This window comes from Papio anubis, chromosome 1 (assembly GCF_008728515.1).
Source record: "Papio anubis isolate 15944 chromosome 1, Panubis1.0, whole genome shotgun sequence".
In the NCBI taxonomy this organism is placed as follows: Eukaryota; Metazoa; Chordata; class Mammalia; order Primates; family Cercopithecidae; genus Papio; species Papio anubis.
Genome location: NC_044976.1, coordinates 1,711,837 through 1,738,934, shown reverse-complemented (window position 1 = coordinate 1,738,934; position 27,098 = coordinate 1,711,837). Strand labels below are relative to the sequence as shown.

General features: G+C 55.4%; 1 protein-coding gene across 2 annotated transcripts in view; it reads left to right on the top strand.

Moving 5' to 3' along the window:
• The first annotated feature begins 11,033 nt into the window (after positions 1-11,033).
• The window catches only part of MMEL1 (membrane metalloendopeptidase like 1), a 43,809-nt gene continuing 27,744 nt past the window's right edge, over positions 11,034-27,098 (top strand). For both annotated transcript variants that reach the window (XM_021935279.2, XM_003891002.5), the window contains exons 1-2: positions 11,034-11,178; positions 14,553-14,743. In XM_021935279.2, coding sequence (XP_021790971.2) covers positions 14,590-14,743 — 154 coding nt within the window. In that variant the 5' untranslated portion in view covers positions 11,034-11,178; positions 14,553-14,589. The remainder of the gene's footprint in view (positions 11,179-14,552; positions 14,744-27,098) is intronic.

Below are 27,098 nucleotides of genomic sequence, written 5' to 3'. Positions count from 1 at the left end.
CCAGCCTGGACAACATGGTGAAACCCCGTCTCTATTAAAAACACAAAAATTAGCTGGGCATGGTGGTGGTACACCTGTAATCCCAGCTACTCAGGAGGCTGAGGCAGGAGAATTGCTTGAACCTGGGAGGTGGAGGTTGCAGTGAGCCAAGATTGCACCACTGCACTCCAGCCTGGGTGACACAGCAAGACTCCATCTCAAAATACAAATAAGAAATAAAAATTAAAAAAACAAGAAAGAAACAAACAAACAAACAAGCAAATAGGACACCTGGAGAACCAATAGAAGGACAGCCTTGAAGAGGCTCTAGTGGTCCCCTGCTGATGGCCAGGTCAAAGGTCAGATGCAAATGACGTATCCTGATCAATCCACTGATCACCAGCACTCCCCTGAACAGGCCCAGCCTCTGCCCTGGCTTCCCGTGTGTGGTCAGGGCCTCAGCAAACCTCTTCTCCCTCCCCACCTCCAGATGGCATGCCCAGTGCTGAGCTCTCCTACCCACGTGCCCACCAGCCTCAGGCACCAGCCCAAGTCCACTTCTGCACCCTGCAGGCTCTCCCTCAGGGTGTGCCTTGGCCGGCTCCACCCTGATCTCTCCCTTGGCAGACCTCTGACCTCTGCCCCAACTGGCTGCCACCCCGTGTCCTGCCTTGTATCGTGCACCAGATGGGCTGGGCGTCCTCCTTCCGCCGCTCCTGGGAGTTGTGGGATGGCAGTAACTGGGCTTTCTACGCTTCCGGCGTCCCCAAGGCCACACGCACTGGGAGGAGCACCCAGATACCCACGGAGATCCAGCATCCCCCGCTGGGAGGTGACAGATGCCTCTGTGGGGAGGGACAGGCGTGGAGGGAGCCAGCCACAAGCTGGGAAGGACAGGCGTGGAGGGAGCCAGCCACAAGCTGGGAGAGCGAGGGACCCAGGGAGGGCTCGCAGACCGCAGGCAGCCTCAGGAGATGGAAATTAGCAGCATTTGGCCTCAGAAAAGGGGTTCTGGGCCTGACAACTTTCAGGGTCAAGGTCAGCGAGCTGGGTCCTTTCAAATGCTAACCAGAATCAGGAGGGATGGTAGGAGGCTGCAGCCACAGGAAAGCGGGAAGAGGCAGGAAGCTGGATGTTCAGACCCGCTAGGACCCCAGGGAGAAGATCAGGGAATGAGAAAGACAGAGCCAGCCCTCCTACTCTGACCCTCCACCCAGTCTCTCCACCTAGGACAACTCTGCACCCGCCCACCCTCCCACCTTGCAGGAAGCCGTAGACGACATCCTCTCTGCTCTGAAGCTCGGCCCCGGGACCGTGGTCCCTGAGCTCCGCTCTCTGAAGCCGGAAGCCCAGGCTCTCATCACACAGGGCCTCTACTCCCGCTGCCGGGCCCTTCTGAGCCAGCTGCTGGACACTGGGGCCCCTCTCGAGGACGAGGACACCCAAGGCCTCCTTGCTGTGGGGCAGGCGCTGATCAAAATTGATGCGGGGCAACTGGACTGGCACCTCCTCCTGGTGGACGTTCTCATGGCACGGGGTATGTGGCAGCCCCAAGGTGGGAAACACAGGGTCTGGGCTTCTGTCCCTGCTCCTCTGACCTCTGTATCCTTTTCTAGAAAATGGAAGAAAGAGACGTGGACCACAATAGCTTCCAAGATCCCTTCCACCCCAAATCCCCTGGCCTCTGGCCCTGCTCCCTGTGTGAGGCCTGGTGTTCAAAAGGCTCTCCTCTCTTTACCCGGCTGGCTCTTTGCTTGCAATGGAGGAGAAACCGAGGCATGATCTTGGTCCATAAAAGGTCTCGGACTCTCGGCCCCCTCATTGATTCACGCACCTCCAGCTGTTGTTTATCAGGCACCCATGGGATGCCAGGCCCTGTTCCAGGAGGAACTGTCATAAGCCCCATGTGCCAACATGCAGGCCTTTCCTGCAGATTTCCACATCCCCCTGGTGATGTGGAAACCATTTCACCGCTAATTCCCAAGGCAAGCTCTCTCTGCAGTCTGCATTTGCCCACCAAGGGCTTCAGGGACCCCAGGGCTGCTCCCCGCGTGCTAGTCTGCTCCAGCAGGCCCAGAGTTTGCCTCTAGTTGCTCGGGAGAGAAAGCAGCCCCTTGTAGTGTCCATGGTGAGGGGGCTCAGCATCGTGGAGTGGGGTCAGAGGTGAGTCCCTGTGACCTGCCTGGAATCACGGTGCACCTCTGCTCCCAGCTCCTTCTTCCTGGGGCTGAGCCATCATCACCTCCCCGAAAGCCAGTATAGGGCAGGGAAGGAGCAGCCAGCAAGTCTGAGCTCTCTTGCACCTCTGCCCCACCCCACACACTGACTGTCCCTCCTGAATCCCTGACAGGCAGCTATGAGGAGGCTGGCACCCACCTGGAAAAAGCCCTGCACCCTGCCCCAACGTCAGAGGCAGCCCGGGCCCGGCTGGGCCTGCTCCGGCTCAAGAAGGGAGACGTGCCAGCGGCTGCACGGGACCTGCAGGGCCTGGCCGAGGTGGATGCCCCGGATCTCAGCTGCCTGCTGCATCTCCTGGAGGCCTCAGAGCGGCAGAGCCTTGCCCAGGTGCGCAAAGAACCCCACGGATCTCCCACGCCAACCTTCCCCAGCACACAGGCATGAGACCCCTGGGCCGTCCACCCGGGCAGCCCTTCTTCAGTCTCTGCGGTTGGGTTTTCAGTTGGGTTTGGGGTGGGGTGGGAGACACCCAGTTCTGGCCCAGGAAGACAGTCTCTGGCCATCTTGGCCCTACAACCCCACCGACCTCTCAGCCTCTTTGCTGGGATGTAGCTTCACAGTGACTTGGGTGCAAGAGGAAGGGACCTGCCCCCTCAGGGCTGTGACTGAGCCAGCCAGGGGCACCTTTCCCGGCAGGAAGCCCACCCCAAGCCCAAGGCAGGCCTGGAGAAGGCACTTGGGGGCAAGGCAGGCTGGGAAAAGGCACGTGGGGACAAGGCAGGCTGGGAAAAGGCACGTGGGGACAAGGCAGGCCGGGAAAAGGCACGTGGGGACAAGGTACGGGAAAAGGTACGTGGACAAGGCAGGCTGGGAGGCCAGCACAGTGCAGGTGGCCCCAGAGACTCAGAACTACACCCCGGCGGGGCCGAGACAGGATTTCACCTCTTTAATGCTTCCTGACACCAGCAGGTTCTAGCACTCGGGGGCCACTTAGGAAAACAGAAACCACGCTAGGAAGAACAGAGGGATCTCATGGCGGGTCCGGGGCTACACCAGTGTTTAAGGGGCAGTTCGGTGATGCGGAGGGGGGCGCCGCCGCTCTGGGCTGAAGAGCAAGGCTGAGATCGGGTTACCGGGACCTGGAGGAGACGGCCGGGCTGGGGTCTCAGAGCTCCCAGAGGGACTGGGGGTTTCGGAGCCAGGAGGAGGGGGCTGTGCTGGGGTCTTCGAGCTGGAAGGAGGGCATGGCAGGGGGCAGGAAGCCTGGCTGGGGCCATGGTCCTGGAGCCCAGAGGCGGCGGCTAGATGGGGTCTCCTGGGCGGGGGTCACGGAGCCCGGAGGCGGGGCTGGGCAGGGGTCTCCGAGGCTGCAGACTGGGGCTGGGCGGGGGCGCCAGGAGGCGGCTCCTGGCCGAGGCAAGAATCTGCGGGACGCGAAATGGTTGCCTGGAGACGCGGACCGACCCGGAAGTGAGCCGACAGCGGTTTCGCCCCTCCGGGTGGCACTGCGCCTGCGCGGCCCGAGCCGCGGGATCAGGGGCATCTGGGGTCAGATTGAGCCCCCTTCCCCGTGGGGGCGGCCCGGGGGCTCCCGGGGTCCGACAGCTGCTCGGGGCCGCGCCCTCCTGCTGCCATGGACCTGGCCCAAATGTGCGGGGCCTGCGCGGGCCGAGGCTTCGCGACCATCCCGGGCCGTGAGCTACGGGTCGGGGGCGGGAGGGTGGGTCAGGTGCCTCGGCCCGGAGAGGGGCGGCCCCGCGGGCCGCACAGCAGGCCAGGGACGTGGGTTCGAGCCCCTGCCTTGCTCGGCGCCGCTCACAGCTGGCAGAAGAGGCCACACTGTGCCCCGCGGGAGCCCAGCAGCAAAGCTGGGGCCGTGGGACCCCCTCGCTCCCCAGCACGGACCCTGGGCATGGACCTGGGCTTCACCCCCTGCAGCCGCGCCCGGCGGGGTCCTGAGTGCGCTGCGCTCCCCGCGGGAGGGAGCGTCGAGGACCGCCTGGCTGCTGGAAGAGAGGCAGGGCCAGCGAGAAAGGCGGGGCCTGCATCGTGGCGTGTTCCTCAGGCGGTGGGGAGCCCTTGCAGGTTCTTGAGCAGAGGAGGAGCCCAGTGAGGCAAGCGGATTTCTGGTCGTGGTTGACTCTGTGAAGAAACTGGGTCACAGATGAGGCAATTGGGTCTGGGTGGGTTCAGGAAAGTGCCTGGGAGGAGTAGGGGCGCAGACAGGCCTAGTCAGCAGCCGCCCACAGCAGAGGCTGTGCCCTCCGTCCATCAGCCCCAGGAGGAGGGTCTAGGGTGCTCAGAGACCAGGCAAGGGCCATATCTGCCACTGTCCTGAGACCTGGGACAGCCTTCAGAAGGTGGGCAGAGTGGAAAGGCTGGGCAGCAGCCACCTCAGAGGGCCTGTTGGAGAGGTGACTTGGCCCAGAGGGACGGAGGGAGGAGGCTGCTGTGGTCACCCAGGCAAGGGAACCTGGGCCCAGCTGGTGGGGTGGTAGGGCTGCCAGGAGGGGACCATGAGAAGGTAAATCCAGGTCCCTGATCCGAGGCCCAGGGAGAAGAGCGGTGGGCAAGGATGCCAGGCCTTGGACTGCCGCTGGACCTCCAAGGGTCAGAACAGCACTTTGGCAGCTTCTGGGGCAGTGAGAATTACAGGGAAGGGTCCTCTACCCTGGGTCCCCCCTCCTGCCCTTGCCCGTGGTCAGCCAGCCCCTCCAGAAGCAGCGGGCAGCTCCTGTGCAGCCCGGGGCCCTGCCCTACCCAGGGAGCCAGCAGAGGCTGGCTTTGCAGAGGAATGCTGCAGGGCAGGGGCGGCCGGGCTTTTGAAGCTGACCCCACTCTCCCTGCCTCTCTCTGTGTCCTCTGTGCAGGCTGCAGCCTGGGAAGCCGGCACCCTACTGGACGCAGGGCAACCCAGGCGGGCGCTGGGCTACTGCTCACTGTCTGTCCTGGCCGGTGGCAGCAGTGCCTGTCACCTGCGTCTGCGAGCCACCTGCCTGGCCAAGCTGCAGGAGTTTGGCCGGGCCCTCAGGGACCTGGACCATGTGCTCCAGGAGACTCTGGGGGACAGTGACCTCCCAAGGCGGGTAGAAGACTTCTGCTGTCAGGGTCGCCTGCTGCTGAGCCTGGGGGACGAGGCAGCCGCCGCAGGGGCCTCTGTCCAGGCCCTGAAGCCGCGCCCACCTTGGCTCCAGAACAGCTCATGCTAAGCAGCCAGGCCGGGCCCCCACCGCACGCCTGTTCCTCCTTCGAGGGCAGCTCTGCCTGGAAGAGCAGTGTCACCCAGAGGCCTGGATGGCGGCCGAGAGTGGCCTCCCAGGACCCACCACCGTGGGCTCTCAGCGGCATCAGCTAGAATCCGGAGGGAGTGACCCCAGGCTGCCACCCAGTGACTGGGCCCGCACTCCCTCCCCAGCCCCTGCACCCACCCGCCCACCCCAGCACCTCACCCAATGCTCCAGGGCCCGGGAGAGGCACCCAGCTCAAACCGGGAGGCACCACTTTTGCCCTCCCCACACCCCCTTCTCAGTCCTCCCCTATATCCCCCCTTTATTTTTGCCGAGATCTTGATCTCTGCGCCAAGCGGAGGCCTGAAATCTCGCCGAGATGTTCGTTTTGACGCCTGATTTTCAAAGCGGATCGTGATCTGATCTTTGCTTTGATCGCCGACTTCTTTGAGATCGTGATGCTGGACTTTTTTCGACTTTGGATTGATTTTTTTTTCCGAGCCTTTTATGACGTGATTTCGGTTTTTCTCGATGACTTTTTCGACCTTTTCCGGATCTTTCCGGACTTCGGTTTTTCCGGTTTTTCCTTTATCCTGCCGACCTTTCGCCGAACTTTTCGAGGATCTCTCGGTTCTTTCCTCGACTTTCTTTATCTCGATATGGTTTGACAATCTTTTGCCTTGGGAAGGAAAGGGGACAGCTTCCTACTCTCTTACATGAAGGGACCATCCTAGAAGCTTCACAGTCCCTTCTACCACCAGCAACCTCATCCCGGAAGTTGGGGCCCTCTTGGCCCACACCTGGGGCTCAGACCTTGAAGCAGCAGCCCCAGGTCTTGTCCCTGGTCTGGGATCCTACAGGTTGGACAGGATTGAGGCCAGACCCCTGGGGCCTTTGGGGAGACGGTACCAGCCCCAGAAGCCCCTCCTTGGTTGTGAAGCTGCATTTTGCTTGGACCCTGGCCTGAGGCTGGGGCCGGCTTCCAGTAGAGCCTGGACCCTCCCCAGAGACAGAGCTCCCAAATGGGCCCAGCCAGCCCATACCCCAAGCTGACCTTTCAGGGTGCTTTTCATGGGGGTCCTTCATCGAGAACCCAGTGCGCTGGGGGTAAACTCCCTCCCTCCTCCACAGGCCCCTCCCTTCCAAGCAGAGGGACCACCGAGGGGCCCTGATGAGCACAGTCCCCAGGCTCCCCCCAGATTTGTCTCCCAAAGCTGCTGGAAGGTATCGGTGCTTCCACAGAGCAAGAGAACAGCTGGTTCCCATACGTGGGTTAAACGTCCCCAGGCCTTGCAGCTGCCAGTGAGCTCGGGGACTTCTGGGTGGGGCAGAGGCTGCCAGCCTTTGCCCATCACTGTGAGTGTCACAGACTGAGGCCTCAGCCCAGGGCTTTCTCTCGTGGCCATGGGTGAGAGACAAGCTGGGCGGGCTGGCTTGGTGCAAAGCGTGCCCCCGAGCCCTGCCTGACTTCACCCTGGGGAGACAAGGCCACCACCCCCCTCCTGGCTTCTCTCTCCTCCTGGGCACTTGCATTTGTCATCAGCTCTAGGGGATCATGGAGGTTGCAACCCCAAAATTCAGACAGGTGACCTGGCCAGTGACACTGGTGACAATGGTCACCTGCCACACAGCCTCTCAGCTCAGGTGGCCACACTCCTCTGCCCCTGCCCCCTTCCTCTCCCAGGTGAATCTTGACCACACCTGTGCCATTCTCTCTTGTTCAACTCTGCGATAAATCTGCAAAAAAAAACTCTTTTTAGGAGAGTGAAAGGAAAATAAATCTTGGGGCCCGAAAATCACTAAGCTAAAGGGAGAAGTCAAGCTGGGAACTGCGTAGCGCAAGCCTGCCTCCCACTCCATTCAAAGTCACTCCCTTGCTCCCTGAGATAGATGCATATCTGACTGCCTTCTTTGGAAAGGCTCATCAGAAACTCAAGAGTGTAACTCCATGTTACGTATGTTGATTGATGTCTCATGTCTTCCTAAAATGTATGAAACCAAGCTGTGCTCTGACCACCTTGGGCACATGTTGTCAGGACCTCCTGAGGCTGTGGCACAGGCGTGCATCCTTAATTCTGGCAAAATAAACTTCCCAAATTGACTGAGACCTGTCTCTGATTTATTGTAGTTCACAAGTGAGGGAGCAGAGGCTCCAGCTACGGGGGATGGGCTGGTGGCTCAATGACACAGATTCTGGGGCAGCGGGACCACCGGGCCCCTTCCCTCCTGTCCTGGATACCCAGGGCCTGACTTCAGAAGGCAGCTGGCAAGAAAGGTGGGGACCCCAGAGGCCCGGCTGTCGTCCCAGCACCCTGTGTGCCTCAGAAATGCTGGTGAGCCTCTTCTGACCTGTGCGTCTTCTCTAAGTGGGGCTCCTCATTCCTGCCCAGAGCGTAGCTGGGCAGACTTAGGGGAGAGGCCCTGCTCCCAGTGGGCAGAGGAAATGCCTGTTGGGCATGTCTGGGCTGCACCAGAGCACAGGACCTGCCACCAGTAGCCCAGCCTGAGAGTGTGGGGCAGTCACAGGCAAGCATCTCCAGGGCCTGAGGGCAGCCCCCACGGCAGGGTGGACACAGCAACCTGGGTGAGGGCAGCCCCGCAGCAGTGTGGACAAAAGCTAGTGCCCTTGAGGCACACCCTGGCCCCAGGGCTGCTACAGGAAGCACTTCCCTGACCTCCGTCCCACCTGCCTCCTTGGATCCCTGAGCCAGGGCTTCTCTCCGGATCTCCACATCCCACAAGCTACCCCGAGAGCAGGACAGGCAGGGAACACCCATTTTCCCCCAGTCTCCCTAGGAGATGGGATTAATGTCCACCTCCGAGGTGCTGGGCTCTGGCTATGCAGGTGTCTGGGGGGGACTATCTATGCAGGTATTTGCGGGGGATGGTCTGTGTGGGTGTCTGGGTGAATGGTCTGTGTGGGTGTTTGGGGAGATGGTCTGTGTGGGTGTCTGGGGGGATGGTCTGTGTGGGTGTTTGGAGGATGGTCTGTGTGGGTGTTTGGGGGGGGTGGTCTGTGTGGGTGTTTGGGGGGATGAGGTCTGTGTGGGTGTTTGGGGGATGGTCTGTGTGGGTGTTTGGAGGATGGTCTGTGTGGGTGTTGGGGGGGTGGTCTGTGTGGGTGTTTGGGACGGTGGTCTGTGTGGGTGTTTGGGACGGTGGTCTGTGGGTGTCTGGGAGGGGCGGTCTGTGTGGGTGTCTGGGGGACGGTCTGTGTGGGTGTCTGGGTGAATAGACGGTCTGTGTGGGTGTCTGGGGAGATGGTCTGTGTGGGTGTGTCTGGGGGGACGGTCTGTGTGGGTGTCTGGGGGCGGTCTGTGTGGGTGTCTGGGGGCGGTCTGTGTGTGGGTGTCTCGAGGACAGTTTGTGTACTTAGGTGTTTGGGGGAGCCGGTCTGTGTAGGTGTGGGAGGGGCGGTCTGTGTGGAGTATCTAGAGACAGTCTGTATGGAAATTATCTAGAGGAGCCCAGTCTATGTAGGTATCTAGAGAGGACAGTCTATGTGGAGTATCTAGAGATGGTCTGTATGGAGTGTCTAGAGATGGTCTGTGTAGGTGTTTGGGGGTGGTCTGTGTAGGTGTTTGGGGAGTGGTTTGTGTGATGGGTGTTTGGGGACAGTCTGTGTGTGGGTGTTTGGGGGGTGAGTCTGTGTGGGTGTTTGGGGGGGGACGGTCTGTGTGGGTGTTTGGGGGACAGTCTGTGTGGGTGTTTGGGGGGACGGTCTGTGTGGGTGTTTTGGGGGATGAGGTCTGTGTGGGTGTTTGGGGGTGGTCTGTGTGGGTGTTTGGGAGGGTGGTCTGTGTGGGTGTCTGGGTGAATGGTCTGTGTAGGTGTTTGGGGGTGGTCTGTGTGGGTGTTTGGGGGATGGTCTGTGTGGGTGTTGGGGGGTGGTCTGTGTGGGTGTTTCTGGGGGACGGTCTGTGTGGGTGTTGGGGGTGGTCTGTGTGGGTGTTTGGGAGGATGATCTGTGTAGATGTCTCGGGGGAGAGTCATCTGTGCAGGTGTTTTGGGGGTCTGGGTTTGCACTGCCCTGGGCACCTGCAAGTCTGTGGTGTCCAGTGACTGGGGTAGGTCTAGGGGTCTGCAGCCTCCTTGGCCTTTAGCCTCTTTTCCCAGTTTCTCTTGTCTGGCAGGTGCCAGGCTAGGATCCGAGCCTCCTGCTGTCACCTAGAAGCAGGGAGAACCCGGGAATAAGGGGTCCCAAGTTTCGCAGCCCAGGTCACCAGGTGGTCTTGGGCCAGGCTGGGGGCTGCTGGGCTGGGCAGGCCTCGGGTTGGGGAAGGAGGAGCATGCACATGGCCGACCTTGGGGGATTCAGAGTCCAGGGAGCCCCTGCTGAGAATAAGCCAGACTCCTGCGTCTGTTTCTCCCTCTGTGGCTTTGTACCTTAGAGACAAGAACACTGTGACATCCAGAAAGGGCCTGCTGGCACCAGGGCTGTCAGGCAGGTGGGCTTGGAAGGGCTCTGGCCTCTCCCCAGGGCAGGAGCCTCCAGCCAGGCTGGACCCTGGCCCACTCCCAGCTCCCCAGAAAGGGTGGTCCCAGCTTCTTGCTTGGCTGGCCTTGACCTTGTTTCCATTTGGGCCAGCAGCCCAGGCAGCCTGAGGCCAGACTGCAGCTCCTGGACTGGTTGCTGGGCTGGATGGCAGGGGGCTGCCAGGACAGCCAGCAGGCGCCAGGGAGAGACTTCCCTGGCTCAGGGTGGTGTCTGGGATCTGATCCCAGCCTGGCTGCAGCTCAAAGCCTTTCTCCTCCCAGGGCCTGGCCAACCTAAAGGGCCATAGACAAAGCTTCCAACAGCACCCAGCGTGGGCAATCTGGCCGGGGCGGCCGTGAGGAGCAGTTTGCCATGGGACCCCTAGCTCTGTGGCCCAGCCCCGCCCAGATGCCCTGACACATCCCCAAGGCCTGGGCAGGAGGACTCGTTCTGGGGATTCGGAAACAGAAGCTAGGAACCTCATCAGGCCTGGAGAATCAGAAAGAGACTGCTCTGCCCAGAACCCCCGTCCGCAAGCAGAGCTGGGTGCAGGGCTCACACTCTGATCACTGAGGACCCCCACAAGCCACACAGCTCTCTGCCAGCGCCAGCTCCCCGGCCAGGGCTGCCCACCCTCTGTAGCTTGAGGTCTGAACCTCACAGGTTTTCTGTGGGCAGCGGGAAGCAGCCAAGCCTAGGCTAGTTTCCCTGCGTGGGACCCTCCTGGCAGCCGGCGCCCACCCCCTTCAGGACCACCCCTTCCCCTTGCACCTTGGCAAGGTCCCCAGAACCCACCATCCTCCTTGGAGATTGCAGAGAAAGAACACCCAGGGTGAGGCCTTTGCAACCCCCTCACTGGGTGGTCAGGGGCAGAGCAGAGCGTGTGGAGTGGGAGAAGGGCCTGGCCTTCCTCTCAGCAGCCCCTGGGGCCCCACTGGACTGAAAGGTCAAGAGACAGAAGCAAGGGAGGAGGGCGGCTTGGGAGGCAGGGGCCAGAGACCCTGAGAAGGGCACCCATGAGGCAGGGCAGCCCGGGTGCCAAGAAGCTGCCTTTGGCCCCTCCCCCCACCCCCACAACACTCCCAGTGGAACCTCCTGACTCTGAGGCAGGAGTCACCGCCTCCAGGGAGCCCACGCCTGCATCACAAAGGAGGCCCGGAAGCCTGCAGGCAGCCTCAACTCAGCCCCAAGCCACTGCTCTCCCATCCCGGTCCCTGGAAACCCACCCACTTGGCCCAGCTCACCCCAGCGCCAAGCCACTGGGACCCAGTCTCCAGGGGCCTGATTGTGGGTGACGGCCACTCCTGAGTGAACAAGGTGAGTTGTGCTGAAGGAGGCGCCCGGCCTACTTTCCCGGGCCTTGAAACCCTCTCCAAGCGCCCAGCCCCTTTCTCACGAGGCTGGATGGGGTGTCCTGTGTGTCATCTCGCCTGTGCCGAGGCAGGCAGCCCTCTCTGGCATATGGTTTATCTTACCCAAAGGACCCGCTGTCCCCCATCCATAGTAACCTGGAGAGGCCAATAGTGTCCCCAGGGAGCCGCAGTGCCTTCGCCTCAGCAGACACTCCACACCTGCCCTGGGTACTCGGCTCAATTTGAAGGTGTTTATTTGGTGTGTGCCTTTGGGGCACATGGAGCCATCTGTGGACGCCTGCAGGACAGAATGAACTCAGGATGCAAGAGCAGATACATTAATTCTGATCAAAGTAAGAAGTTCTCGGGGCCGGGCGCGGTGGCTCAAGCCTGTAATCCCAGCACTTTGGGAGGCCGAGACGGGCGGATCACAAGGTCAGGAGGTCGAGACCATCCTGGCTAAAATAGTGAAACCCCGTCTCTACTAAAAAATACAAAAAATTAGCCGGGCGAGGTGGCGGGCACCTGTAGTCCCAGCTACTCGGGAGGCTGAGGCAGGAGAATGGTGTAAAAACCCGGGAGGCAGAGCTTGCAGTGAGCTGAGATCCGGCCACTGCACTCCAGCCTGGGCGACAGAGCGAGACTCCGTCTCAAAAAAAAAAAAAGTTGTTCTCGGAAGCCGAGCTCAGACTTTGTCCGAATGATTGATCCATTCATTCATCATTCATTCATTCACTCAACAGATGTTGACTGAGGTCTCTGGGGTGAGGTTGCCCGTCTAGGTGAAGCGGCCCCCACAGAGGGAGCCCCCTCCCATGGAGCTGATGTTCTCAGGGGGCTGAAGAAGTAGCGAAGGGATGTGGAGGTGGAGCCAGGAGTCCCTGGAGAGACACAGAGCAGGGGAGGGAATGAGGCTCCCCACGTTGAACCCAAGACCGGGCCAAGGGAGGCCCCACTGGGAAGGGGACCTTGGCAGGAATCTGGGGAGCCGCCTGAGTGGGTGGGGAGGGTCAGGGGAGAAATCCGGGGGGGCCTGCCTGAGGGTAGGGGGAGGGCATAATGAGAGGGGGAGGAGGGCCAGACAGGTCCTGATATCAGGGCAAGGCCCGGCTCTTCCTCCAAGGGTTTGGCTACCAGGGGGCCAGGGAGTGATGACCTCTGACTCTAGTTACAGGCCCCTGGGCCCTGTGGTGGGGATCAGTGGGGGAGACAGACCCCTCAGGGGAGGTGATGGGGCCTGGAACAGGCAGTGAGTGGCAGGAATGAGAAAGGGTCCAACTGAGATGGGCTTGGAGGCTGAGGACTGGCGTGGGGCATGGAGGCAGGCAAGGGAGGCAGATGATTCCAAAGTTCAGTTTCAGCCACTGGCAGGACAGGGGTGTCTAGGGGCACAGCAGAGGCCGTCAAAGGAAGTGTCTGCACGAACGCCGCAGTTCACAGGGCCAGGGACTGAGAGAGGTGGTTGAGGGGACAGGAAGGAAGGAGCGAGGGACCTGGAGGAGAGGAGTGAGGTCCAGGTCCCTGTCCCAGCTCCTCACACAGCCAGAGGTCAGGGAGCCCTGGAAGAGTCGCCGAAATGAGCTGGCTGTGCCACCTTTGCAGGGAGTTGCCCAGACAGGCTAAGGGATGTCTAGAATCCCTCAGGGAGTCAGGGACAGAACTCAGGCAAGGCCCACAGAAGGGCGTGGATGGGGTACAGGGGGGCAGAAGCACATTTAGCCCAGGTGCTGGCAGTCTCAGCAGCCAGTCCCTGACCCTCCCGCAGGCAGGACTGGGCCTGGTTTCCTTTTGCTGCTACCCCATTATCCGCCCTGCCTGGTACAGGGTTAGGCCTGGGGCTCAGCACAGCAGGTGTGTGACTGTGTGTGGTCACTGAAAGTGCTGGAAGCCCCAAGCACCCAATCGCTTTCCCAGGGCCGGGCAGCTTCCTAGCAGGGCTCTGAGTGCCGGCGAGGGATGTGCATATCCATGCATCTGCTCACATATGTGCACACTCACACACACACACGTGCATATCCACACACAATCATGCACATGCACACACGAGAGCACACGCACGCACATGCACACTCACACAGAGAGACACACGTGAACACACGAGAGTACACACACATACGTGCATATCCACGCAATCATGGACACACATGCACGAGCATACACGCACACACGTGCACACTCACGCAGTCACTTGCACACACAAAAGCACATGCACACACGTGCACACACACATGCACAGACAAGAGTACACACACACATGCATATCCACGCACACCATCATGCACACACATACACGGGAGCACACACACACATGTGCACACACAGTCACACACATGCACACATGAGAGTACCCACACACATGAGAGCACACACGTGCACACACACACATGCACACACCAGAGCACACGCACACTTTCACACTCATGTACAGTCATGCACATGCACACACCAGAACATGTGCACATGTGGTGCATACAGTCATACACCAGAACATATGCACACATGCACACACACAGTCATATATATGCACACGCCCAACCACATGCACACACTCATTTGCACATATGTGTACACTCAGGTTCACACTCACACACACACGTACTCACATGCACACTGGAGCACGCAGACTTGGGAGCCTCCTGAATCCGTGTCCTGTGCCCCCAACTCTTCCTGCCCAACTCCCTGTCCTGCCTACAGCAGCTGCCTGTCCCCAGCCATGTGTTTTCAAGTGCTGCCCACTGCCCACCTGGCTCCAGGAGGTGTCCCCTCCATGGTAACAAGGTCAGGAGACGACCAGAGCTGCACACCAGCCAGGTGGCTGCCAGGGCTGACACTCAAGGCTGCCTGGCCCTGCAGGTCCCTTCCTGGCCCATGTAGTCACTGCCTGTGTGGGTGCCTACTGCTCTGGTCTCGCCCATCACTGGCTTCTGGGCTCCAACAGGAAAGGTGGGCTGGGAGCCCGGAAGCCCAAGTGTCCTCCCCGACAGCGTCACTGACCTAGCGCTCAGGCTCACAGCTCCAAGACCCCCAGCATGAGCAGCCCAGGCGGGCACCACTGCAGAGGTCCCTTGACAGCACAGGAACTGAGCCTCCTGGGTCCAGCTCGCGACCCCAAGCTGGGAGCATCCCAGTCCTAGAACCTCCATGCACTCAGAGACTGGCCCAGGGGTAGTGTGGAAAGTCCCGGGACCCAGTCACCCAGCGTTGTGGGCTTGGAGAGGGAGACGGGAACAGAGTGTTCCAAAGGCACCCAGCGCCCGCTCCCTGCCAGCATCTGGCCCTTCCAGCCTCAGGCCGGGCTCGGGGAGCTCCACGTCCCTCTCCCCTGCCCTGGGCCTGCAGGTTCCTCCGCGGTGCTCTCCAGTCCAGAACCCTACTGATGGGGAAGTCCGAAGGCCCCGTGGGGATGGTGGAGAGCGCCGGCCGTGCTGGGCAGAAGCGCCCGGGCTTCCTGGAGGGGGGACTGCTGCTGCTGCTGCTGCTGGTGACCGCTGCCCTGGTGACCTTGGGTGTCCTCTACGCCGACCGCAGAGGTGAGTGCGGGTGCCCCGCCCCCGCCTGTCCCCGCGCCCGCTCTCTGCGCTCGCCCTGCTGCACCTGCTGCAGGGTCCGCCTGCCCCCAGACCGAGCCCGCCCGTCAGATGGGGCAGGCGGGTCTGCGCTGGGCACCCAGGGGCTCCCGGGGCCGAGCTGCGGACTCAGAGGCGGCGGGAGGAAAACTGACCTGCAGGGAGCCTGCAGCGCCTTCCAGAAAGCTCTGCCCCGGCCCGGACTCGCGCGCGCTGCTGCTGCGGCTCCGCACCCGCCCCCCTCTGCCTCCTCCGCCGCCGCGGGACTCCCGGCGGTGGGGGGCGCAGACCTGTCCCCCGCCCCTCCGCCCGCCCACTCCTCGCCTGGCCGCGCAGCCCCGGCTGGGGACCACCGGCCTCCGTGTCCCTCCAGCCGGCCGGGCTCACCTGGCTGCCTCCCTCCGCCGCTGCCATCCTGCGGAGAGACCTGAGGGTCCTGCAGCCCCTCGCCCCGCTCAAGGCCTGGTCAGGTCACCGGACCACGGCGGGAGAGGACCACGCTGGGGTCCCACGGAGACAGAGGCGTGACCAGGGCTGCTCGCTGGGACCTCAGGCTGTCCCAGGAACACCGCCCCCGCCTCCACACTGATCCCTCTCTTGCTCTCCCCTCTCGGGTCATGGCCTCCCAGGCACTGCAGACCTGGTCACCTTCCAGCCGCCCCGCCAGCCCCTCCGCAGGCACAACCCTGGTCCCTCTGAGCCGGGGCAGCGTGCACACATCGGGGAGCAATGCTCACCCCCGGGGCAGGTGCACAGGGCGCTCCCACGGTGGCAGGTACCGGACTCAGAGCTCACGGCGGACCTCGCACCCCAGGTCCAACAACGGGGCGCCCAAGCCTGTGTTACTAGAATGTCCTCTCATGTCTGGAGCCCTCCACACTGCCTGGGACCACCCCTCCACCCCTGCGGGAGGCTGTGTCTGTGAAGCAGAATGGGGAGCTGCCTGCGGATGTGCAGGGCGACCCGGCCCGGGGCTGCCTGGCGGGGCCCATATGCAGTGTGACTGCTGCCCAGACCGCCGTCCCTGGCCCTCTAGGGTCTCCCCCTGGGACAGAGGGGCCCTGCGACCTCCATGGGCGCTGGGCAGTGGGGGACGGGAAGGCTCACTCACCTTGAAGAGCCCAGAGCCCAAGGGAAGCTCTGTTCAGAGCCTGCAGGGCTCAAAACAGCTGCTTTCCCGGCTTTCATAAAACAGGGCTGACCCCTCACACACCCTGGGTTGTGGGGTAGGAGGGGGCCTCTCTCTTCTTCTGGGTCATGCCAAGAGGCCTGAGCCCACCCCTCCCCGCCCAGCCCGGTGCCTTGGGAGTGCCCCACAGTGCCATGGATCTCAGCAAAGCCTGCATCCACCTGCTCCAGTGTGGAAACGGGCGCTGGACCCCTGGCTCCAGGGCGGCAGAGCCCTCTGTTCCCCCGTCAAGACCCCTGTGCCCCCACAGGGATGACCCCACAGCTGACCTTGGCCTCAGTCCAGGATTGTTTCTGGAAGGTTTTCTAAGCAGTTATTATCATTTATTTCTATGTATTTTCTCATTTCCATTATGACTTTTTCATTGACTTATAAGTCATTTAGAAATTTTTTTTAATTTCCAGACATGAGTTTTTAGTTACTTTTTTAAAATTATTGATTTCTAACTTAATTGTGTTGTCAGAAACCACGGTTTATGCCATTATTTATGTGGTTCTTTCTTTGATATTTGCTGGGCTTGCTTTGGAGCTAACACTTGACCAGTTTTATCAATAACCCCTGTGCACTGTGGAACAGGCTCAATCACCGAACGCTGAGTGACAGGGTCTAATACATCCACTAGATCAATCAAGTCTTCTACATATTGGCTTTTTTTCCATTCTCTTGATCTCAAAAGAATGAAAGATTTTGAAAGATCAGGAGAAAGACTTCTTAAAATCATGTACTGAAGTGTACGTGTTAAATCTTGCACTAAAGAATCACCCCTTCTTGTAGCTACATCAAATCTTACGTAATTTACCTATTTAAGGTTATGTTATTATGTGAATGCAAATTTAGGTATGAATTACAAAATTAGTTTCATAAATTTAATAAATGTCATAGTAAGATACACGTATGAAGTTAATATATCTTTCACTGCATGTAACTGTGTAGTCTCCCTTTCTGTCTTAACAAGGCTTTTTGCCTGAAATCCTGTTGCGCCTGACATGAGTGTTAGCTGCGCATTAGCATTTGCTTTGTCTATTTTTCCCATGCTTTTTCTATGAAACTTTTCATCTCCTTAGCTTTAGATGTGTCTCTTTTAATCGTGTATGGCCGGATTGGGGCTTTGTCTATCTTTTAATTGGAGGATTTTGTTGGTTCATAATTACCAGGATGACTAAAATGTATGTTTTTCCTATTGTGTTCTTTTCTGCGGCTCGTGCTTTTTTTCTCTCTTTTCTTACCTTGTTTTGGATCAACCTAATATTTCCTCTATTTTCCCTCAACTAACTGGGAAGTTTTATATTTCTGTCTTTTTGACAGTTATCTTCAATTTTTTGTTTTAATTATTTTTAAAGTTATAAACTTTATTTTATAAAATTAGATGTTTTTACAAAAATGACAGTGAGAAATACAGTCTCATGTCCATCCCAGAATTCTACTCCTCTGAAGCAGCTGTATTCATTTTCTAGTACAGGGGTTGGCAAGCTGTGGCGCATAGACCAAATCTGGCCCCTTGCTTGTTTTTGTAGATAAAGTTTTATCGGAACACAGCCAGACCCATTCGTTTATGTACTATCTATGGCTACTTTCCTGCTAGGACAGCAAAGTTGAAGAGGTGAGATGGAGCATGTATGTGCCCCACAAAGCCTCAAATATTTACATCTGGCTTTTTACAGAAAGTCCAACCCCCAGACCAGAGTGCCGCCTCATGAGTATAAACCTGGTCCGTGAACACTTCTCTCTTTATCATACAGTTTAGATCATGAGGAGGCATTATCCGATTGTGGTTAGCACCCAGGCTCACAGTTTTTGACCACTCTGAGAGCTTCATCCACATACCTCTTCCCCAAATTTCTTTGTCGCCAATTTTCCAAACATGCTTCTTCCAAGCCCTTGACCATCCAGCCAAACCATTGGCTAAAGCCCATGAATCAGTACATAATCGCACATCTGGCCATTTCTCCTTCCAAGCAAATTGCACAGTGAGGTACGCTGCTTGAAGTTCTGCCCACTGGGAAGATTCCCCTTCACCGCTGTCCTTCAGGGATGTCCTGGAAAGGGGCTATAGGGCTACAGCTGTCCACTGACAGGTGTACCTGCATATCATGCAGAACCATCTGTGAACCAGGCCCTAGTCTTCTGTTCCTCTGTCAACTGGTCATAGGGAACTCCCCATGAGGCCATCGGTGCAGGCTGGGGAAGAGAAGGCAGGGGTGCAGGAGTGGAGACCGTGGGCATTTGAGCCACTTCCTCAGATAACTTACTTGTGCCTTCAGGACCTGCTCAAGCCCGATCACGTATATACCACTTCCATTTGATGATGGAGTGCTGCTGTGCATGAGCCACTTTATGGCTACGTGGGTCAGAAAGCACCCAGTTCATGACAGACAATTCAGGTCGCATGGTGACTTGATGACCCGTAGTCAAATCTTCAGTTTCCACCAAAACCCAGTAACGGACCAAGAGCTGTCTCTCAAAAGCAGAGTAGTTATCTGCAGAAGATGGCAGGGCCCTGCTCCAAAATCCTAGAGGCCTCTGCTGTGTTTCACCTAGAGGGGCCTGCCAGAGGCTCCAAACAGCATCCCTATCTGCCACCGACACTTCAAGCGCCATTGGATCTGCTGGGTCATATGGCCCAAGTGGCAGAGCAGCTTGCACAGCAACCTGGACCCATTGCAGAGCCTTCTGTTCTGGACCCCACTCAAAACTGGCAGCCTTTTGGGTCACTCGATAAATGGGCTGGGGTAACACACCCAAATGAGGAATGTGCTGCCTCCAAAATCCAAATAGGCTGATTAGGTCTGAGACACCTTGTCTCAGATGAAACTTTGGGCTCAGAATTTTGAGTTAATGCCAGAATGAGTTCAAACTTTGGGGGACTATTGGGAAGGCATGATTGGTTGCAAAATGTGAGAAGGATATGAGATTTGGGAGGGGCCAGGGGCAGAATGATATGGTTTGTCTCTGTATCCCCACCCAAATCTCATGTCAAATTGTAATCCCCATGTGTCAGGGGAGAAGCCTGGTGAGATGGGATTAGATCATGGGGGTAGATTTCCATCTTGCAGTTCTCGTGATAGTAAGTGAGTTCTCATGAGATCTGGTTGTTCGAAAGTGTGCAGCTCCTCCTCCCTCACTCTTTCTCCCCCTGCTCCACCATGGTGAGACGTGCTTGCTTCCCCCTTGCTTTCTGTCATGATTGTAAGCTTCCTGAGACCTCCTAGCCACACTTCCTGTACAGCCTAAGGAACTGGGAGTCAATGAAACCTCTTTTCTTCATAAATTACCCCAGTTGCAGGCGGTTCTTTCTATCAGGGTGAGAATGGACGAATACAAGTAGAGACTGAGCTCAAAAGCATTTGCGCTAGGCCCAGAACACACTGTTAAGAACGTAAGAGCTATTGCTGTCTTTAGTAATATTGTGTATTATTGGCAACATCATAGCAATACGCTGCTGTGGGAGGGTCTGAGATACTTCTTTGCAGACTCCGATATTTGTCAAAACATAAAATCAGGAGCCTCATGAACAGTGTTTAAATTTTTACATAATAATACTTTGCACCATTTGGTATATGGGTCTTTTTAAAATGGTATATGCAGATGGGTTTCCTAATGTACAGAATTAGGCACACGTCTTCCGTCAGCACGTGAGTGTGAGGGATTAAATTCCTCTGGTTAGGAGTTAGCTGGCCGGGGGTTCTACTGCTGTTGTTACCCTCAGTGCACCTCAGACTCACGTTTCTCCAGCAATGAGCTCCTGTTCCCTGCGCTTAGAGAAGTCAGCCCGGGGACCGGATGGTTCTCTCCTCTTGCCTGCTCCAGCCTTGGCCTTGAGCAGCCTGGATGCCCGTGACACAGAGGGCGTCCTCCCCATGCCCTGGTCCTTCTGAGAGTGGTGGGTTGTTGTTGCTGGTCAGTACTAGGCTCAGGCTGGAGGTGGGGTCTCTCTGGTGTCATGGCCCAGTCTCAGGCTTAGGCAGGCCTGGTATACCTGGGGCTGGGGGTGCACCTCTTGGCATCCCTACCGCATTCCCGTGTCAACCAAGCTTTGCCCTGTGCCTAAGTTGCCCACCCCTCCTCTAGCAGCAGGAGACCACTGCTTGATGTCAGTCTAGAATTCTGGGTCCACGAGGATCTCCTGCCCTTCCATGGGCCGAGGATTTTTACTCCTGACCCTCCTATGGAACAGAGGATTTGCCTGCTCCCTGGGCATAAGAGGGGTTCTACCTGCCTCAGTGATTTAAAGCTTTTGCTCCCTGCCAGACGAGCATAGTTTCATCCCTCAGCCAAAGCAGGTCCCTGCCTCCATCCCTGGGCCACCAAGGGAGGCTCTCTCCAGCCTTCTGAGACCCGCCCCAGTCTTTCTCATAGGCATCTGGGAAAGGCCATGGACAGAACGTGGAGTGAGTGAAAACCTCTTGGTGGTGGGGGCTCCCAGCTGCTCCAAACTCATGTAGCAGCCCACACTTGGCCTGTAAGAATGTGTGAAAAATTTTAGCTGATTTCTTCTGACACACTTGGAACATCTCTTACTCTCAGGTCTTGGCCAAAGTGAAATAATTTACGCATCCGGCCTTTCCCTAGAGGGCCTTGTCACTTGGAAATTTTTTCCCTTATTGTCTTTGACCTCAGGTCTTGGATGGGCTCCAAAAAGTTGTGCTTTTTGTAGATTATTTGCCTTTTTCTTGTACAGAAGGAAATGATATTCAATTGAAGCTTTTGATGTCCTAGGCAAAAAACAGAACTTCTCTACCTTAAATTTGTATGTGCATATTGAACTTAAATATTAAACTAATCAATATCTCCATTATTTCTTCCAAACAATACAAGCATTTAGAACAGTTTAACTGTTCGCACCGCTACCCACGCTGTTCACATTATTGTTGTTAAGAGCTTGGTTTGGTTTCTTTTTTTTTTTTTTTTAAGATGGAGTCTTGCTCTGTTAGTCTGGAGTGCAGTGGCGTGATCTCGGCTCACTGCAACCTCCACCTGCTGGGTTCCAGGGAGTCTCCTGCCTCAGCCTCCTGAGTAGCTGGGACTACAGATGCCCGTCATGCCCAGCTAATTTTTTGTATTTTTAGTAGAGACGGGATTTCACCATGTTGGCCAGGATGATCTTGATCTCTTGACCTCGTGATTCGCCCACCTCGGCCTCCAAAGTACTGGGATTACAGGTGTGAGCCAACGCACCTGGCCTTTTTTTTTTTTTTTTTTTGAGATGGAGTTTCACTCTTTCACCCAGGCTGGAGTGAAGTGACGCTACTTTGGCTCACTGCAACCTCCGCCCCCCAGATTCAAGCGATTCTCCTGCCCCAGCCTCTGGAGTAGCTGGGATGACTGGCGCCCGCCACCACCCCCAAATAATTTTTGTATTTTTAGTAGAGATGGGATTTTGCCATGTTGGCCAGGTTGGTCTCGAACTCCTGACCTCAGGTGATCCACCCACCTTGGCTTCCCAAAGTGCTGAGATGGCAGACGTGAGCTACCGTACCCAGCTGAGAATTTGGTTTCTATCTTACTTTTTACCTACTACAGATCAGCCACATTACTATTTAACATGGTCAGTGTTAACTCAGATCTTCCCCTATCCTCATGAATTCCGTTACGCATCTTTCTTCTTACATCTTGGGCAGTTCTTATTAAATAATTTTTTCTTCTTTCTGAAATATATACTTTGGAGTCTCCTACTCAAAGTGTGGCCCACAGACCAGTGGTGTCAGCCATTGCCCGGGAGCCTGTTAGAAATGCAGAAACTCGAGGTCCAACCAAGGCTGCAGGACCAGTGTTGGTATTTCAGCAAGACCCCCAGGTGATTCATCTGCACATTCACGTTGGGAAGCACTGGTTTAAAACAGTGTTGACCACATTTGCTTGATAATCGGAATCACCTGGGGAAATTGTTACAAATCCAGATGTTGAGCCCTCCCTCAGTTTGCCTGGGCCACAGTCACAAAATGCTTAGGTGGCTTAAAAACAGAAATGTATTTTCTCATAGTTCTGGGGGCTGTGAAGTCCAAGATCTAGATGCCAACTGAATCAGACCCTCTTGTCAATGAAAAGAGTCAAACTCTGTAAAATATTTGCAGAGATTCATTGTGAGCCAAATATGAGTGACCAATGGTCCGTAACATAGCCCCAGGGGGTCCTGAGAACATAGCCCCAGGGGGTCCTGAGAACATGTGCCCTAGGTGTTTAGACTGCTTTGAATTTATACATTATAGGGAGACATAGACATCAGTCAATACATGTAAGATATGGCTGGGCATGGTGGCTCACACCTGTAATCCCAGCACTTTGGGAGGCCGAGGCAGGCAGATCACCTGAGGTCAGGAGCTTGAGACCAGCCTGACCAACATGAGAAACCCCATCTCCACTAAAAATACAAAATTAGCCGGGCCTGATGGTGGGTGCCTGTAATCCCAGCTACTTGGGATGCCGAGGCAGGAGAATCACTTGAACCCAGGAGGCAGAGGTTGCAGTGAGCGGAGATCGTGCCATTGCACCCCAGCCTGGGCAACATGAGTGAAACTCCGTCTCCAAAACAAAACAAAAAAAAATGTACATTGGTTCAGTCCAGAAAGGTGGGACAACCCCAAGTAGGGGCCTTCAGGTCACAGGTAGATTCAAAGGTTCTCTGACTGCAGTTGGCTGGAAGAGTTTATCTAAAGACTTGGAACCAGTAGAAGGAACAAAGTTCGCTAAAATAAGCGGGCTGTGGGTCGGCACGGTGGCTCAAGCCTGTAATCCCACTTTGGGAGGCTGAGACGGGTGATCACGAGGTCGAGATCGAGACCATCCTTGGCTAACACGGTGAAACCCCATCTCTACTAAAAATATGGTTGGCGCTGGCTTCGCTTTCCATCCAGACTTTGGGAGGTCGAGACGGCGGGATCACGAGGTCAGGAGATCGGCATCCACATGCTGGAAGCTAACACGGTGAAACTCCCTGTCTCTACTAAAATACAGTGGTACCAGTCGGGCGAAAGTGGCTGGCTGTGGTCCCAGCTACTCGAGGCTGGGAGGCAGGAGAATGGCGCGGAACCCAGGAGGCGGAGCTTGCAGTGAGCTGGAGATCCGGCCACGCACTCCAGTCTGGGCGACAGAGCGAGACTCCGCCTCAAAAAAAAAAAAAAAAAAAAAAAAAAAAATACAAAAAACTAGCTGGGTGAGCTGGCGGCTCCTGTAGTCCCAGCTACTCGAGGCTGAGGCAGGAGAATGGTGGCAACCTGGGAGGCGGAGCTTGCAGTGAACTGAGATCCGGCCACTGCACTCCAGCCTGGGCGACAGAGCGAGACTCTGTCTCAAAAAAAAAATAAAATAAAATAAAATAAAATAAAATAAAATGAGGGGTTGTGGAGACCAAGATCCTTATTACATAGGTGAAGCCTCCGGGTAGCAAGCTTTGGAGAAAATAGATTGTAGTTCTTATCGGACTTAGTCTGTTCTCTCAGTCTTAAGGTCTCTGGTTTTGTTTGTTTTTGAGACAGAGCCTCATTCTGTCACTGAGGCTGGAGGGCAGTGGTACAATCACAGCTCACTGCAGCCTCGACCTCCTGGGCTCAAGTGATCCTCCCACCTTGGCCTCCCAAGTAGCTGGGACCACAGGCACGTGCCACCACACCTGGCTAGGTTTTTCTATTTTTTGTAGAGATGGGTCTCACTGTGTTGCCCCAGCTGGTCTCGAACTCCTGGGCTCAAGCAGTCCTCCCGCCTCAGCTTCCCAACGTGCTGGGATTGTAGGTGTGAGCCACCACGCCTGGCATGTCTCTGATTTAAGGTGAATGCTTGTCAGCTGTGCCTGAATTCCAAAGGGAAAAGGGTATAATGGGGCACCTCCAACCCCCACTTCCCAACATGGCCTGAACTCGTTTTTCAGGCTAACTTTGGAATGCCCTTGGCCGAAGGGAGGGTCTACCAGTCACTTGGAAAGCTTAGTTTATTTTTGGTTCACACTCTCTTCCCACAGGCCACATGCTTTTTTTTAATTATTATTTTATTGTTTAAAAATGTTTTCCCACTTCAATAAGCTGGTCTACCAAATGGCCACCTTCTTATTGTGTCCTCACATGGTGGAGAGAGACAGTGAGCTCTGTCATTTCTTCCTCCTCTTATGAGGGCACCAGACTTACCGGGTTATGCCCCCCACTGGCCCTGCCCATTGAGCTGATTTTAAACCTCCTCACAGGCCCTATCTCCAGATAGTCACATTAGGGGTTAGGGCTTCAAACCATGAAGTCAGTCCATAACAAGCCCCAAACAGGGTAAGACCCAGGAATCTTGTAGGGTAAGACCTCTGAATCCCACACGCATTTGAAGCCTTGCTTGTGATCAGACAAGTTTGGGGAGCCCTGCTTGAAAATCATCTATCAGCAGTAAACTCTTGGCTCTTGTCTATGTGAAAATTACTTTATTTAGCACTTGTCCTTCAGTGATCGTTTGATTGGTTAAACGAGTCTGAGTTGTTATTTTCTCTCAATATCTTGAAGGTTTAGCTTTCATGTCTTATGACTTCCCTTGCTGCTGTTCAGATGTGGCTTCAGAGAAAAGTGCTGTCAGCCTACCTGCCGTTCCTCCGTTGGGTGAACGATCTTTTCTCCCTGTGCCATGTCCTCTTTGTCTCGGGTATTCTGAATTGTTACCATGAGTTGTCTAGCTGTGAAATTATTTTTATTTATTCTGCTGTGGATTTGTTGTGATTCCTGAAACTGAGCACTGATAACATTTATTAATGTTGGAAAATTGTACCCATTATCTTCCTGGATTGTGTATCTCCCACATCATCCCTTTTCTCTCCTTTTCCATTTTCCACTGCATATCTGCTCTGTTTTCCCCACTGTCCTCCATGTCTTTCAGCTTTTCTTTCATATTTTCCATCTCTTTGACTTTCTCCTGCATTCTGGGTCAGTTCTTTAGAACTATACTTCATTTCACTAAATCTCTCTTCTGTTATGTCTGTTGCTTAATTCAGCCTTTTAGATTTGTAGTTGTTTTTGTTTTTGTTTTGAGACGGAGTCTCGCTCTTGCTCTGTCGCCAGGCTGGAGTGCAGTGGCTGGATCTCAGCTCACTGCAGGCTCCACCTCCCGGGTTTACACCATTCTCCTGCCTCAGCCTCCCAAGTAGCTGGGATTACAGGCGCTTCACCGTGTTAGCCAGGATGGTCTCGATCTCCTGACCTCGTGATCCACCCGTCTCGGCCTGTTTTTGTTTTTTAAATCTCAACAACTACGTGGTTTTATTTCTAGAGTTTACAATGGATCCTTTTTCAAATTGATTTTTTATTGTTCCTTGTTCTTGTTTTTGATTTTTTTTTTTTTTTTTTTTTTAGATAGAGTCTCACTCTGTCACCCAGGCTGGAGTGCAGTGGCACAATCTCAGATCACTGCAATGTCTTTCTCCTGAATTCAAGCGATTCTCATGCCTCAGCCTCCTGAGAAGCTGGGATTATAGGCGCCCACCACCACGCCTGGCTAATTTTTGTACTTTTAGTAGAGATGGGGTTTCACCATGTTGGCCAGGCTGATCTCAAACTCCTGACATCAAGTGATCTGCCCGCCTTGGCCTCCCAAAGTGCTAGGAGTACAGGCATGAGCCACCACACCTAGCCTGGTTTTGATTCTTTTAAAAGCACTTCAAACCTACTTATGTTATTTTATTTTAGCAATTGGGGCCTTAAAAACCAGCCCAACACTCACTGGCATAAAACAATGATTTATTGTGAGGCACCTCCACTGTTTGCCTGGGGTCATCTCACCTAGGCTGGGCTCAGCTGGGGTGCTCTGTCCATGTAACTTTCATCCTTCTACTAGAACCAGCAAGCATTCTTGGGCAGATCCATCTCCTGGCAGTGAAAGAAATCCAAAAGGACAGGTGGAAACATGCAAGCCCTCTTAGGGCCCAGGCTCAGAACTGGAACACTGTCATTCCCACCTCATTCTGTTGGCCAAAGCAAGTCACATGGGCCACCCGCAGTCAAGAGATAGAAGAAAAAAAATCCTTTGTCCCTTTTGTGGGAGCAACTATGGAGTCACATGGCCACGGCATGGCTGCAGAGAGGACTCAGGCTCCAGAGCCAGTGGTGCCAGCTGCCACACATTCTGGATCAGATCATTCCTAATTGGCAGCCTTTGGGGTTCTGGTTTTGCTGTTTGTTTTCTCTCACTAATGTAAGATTTTCTTTTTAAAAAATGTAAATACATATTCAAATTGGCTTTATCTATGGGGACTCTATGTTACTTGGGCTGAGAAATGTTTCCCCTGGAGAATATGTATTTGTTTTCATCAGGCACCTTGGGACACTACCAGCCTGGAGTTGCTTTAAATTGGCTTCTCAGCGGAGGCTTCCTTGGCCACAGAGTTCTGTAAACTCAACAACGGCATGACAAGCCATCTGTGATCACACATCCATCGGGGAGTGTGTCTCTTTCTCCACTCTATGAAGTTCTTGGTGGCTTTGTCTCTTCTGAAAGAGGGATGGAGAAGAGAGGAAAAAGAAAAAAATGTAAATCATTTACATCAGGGTTGTTTTAGTCCGTTTGTGTTGCTCTAAAGGAGCACCTGAGACTGAGTAACTTACAGAGAAAAGAGGTTGATTTGGCTCACGGTTCTGCAGGCTGCACAGGAAGCATGGCTCCCCATCTGCTTCAGGCTGTTCCATTCATGTTGGAAAGTGGAGGGGGGTCTGTGTGTGCAGGTCATATGGCGAGAGAGAGAGAGAGAGAGAGAGAGAGGAGGTGCCAGGCTCTTTTCAAGCCACTCAGTGGCACCAAGCCATTCATGAAGAGTCAGGTCCATAACCCAAACACCTCCCACCAGGTCCCACCCCCAACATTGGGGACCACATTTCAATAGGAGACTTGGTAGGGAAAAATACACCCTATCCAAACTGTGGCAGAGGTCTTATTCAAATCAAGGAATTTAGAAAGCTTTAGGAAAACAAAACTCACAGAGGACATGTCAAAAATAGTGTTTAAAAGGTAGAAAGCCTTTGTTAAAATGATTGGCATATTACAGGAGTTATTCAAGCAAATATAAAAGAACAAAGAGAAGATCCTGTGTCCACTGAGTATTCAGGAAAGCTGCCCCTCTTTGGAATTATGAAAAAGAGAAGTCTCCTTTTGGGGAGTTCACTGACTGTGAGTCCTGTG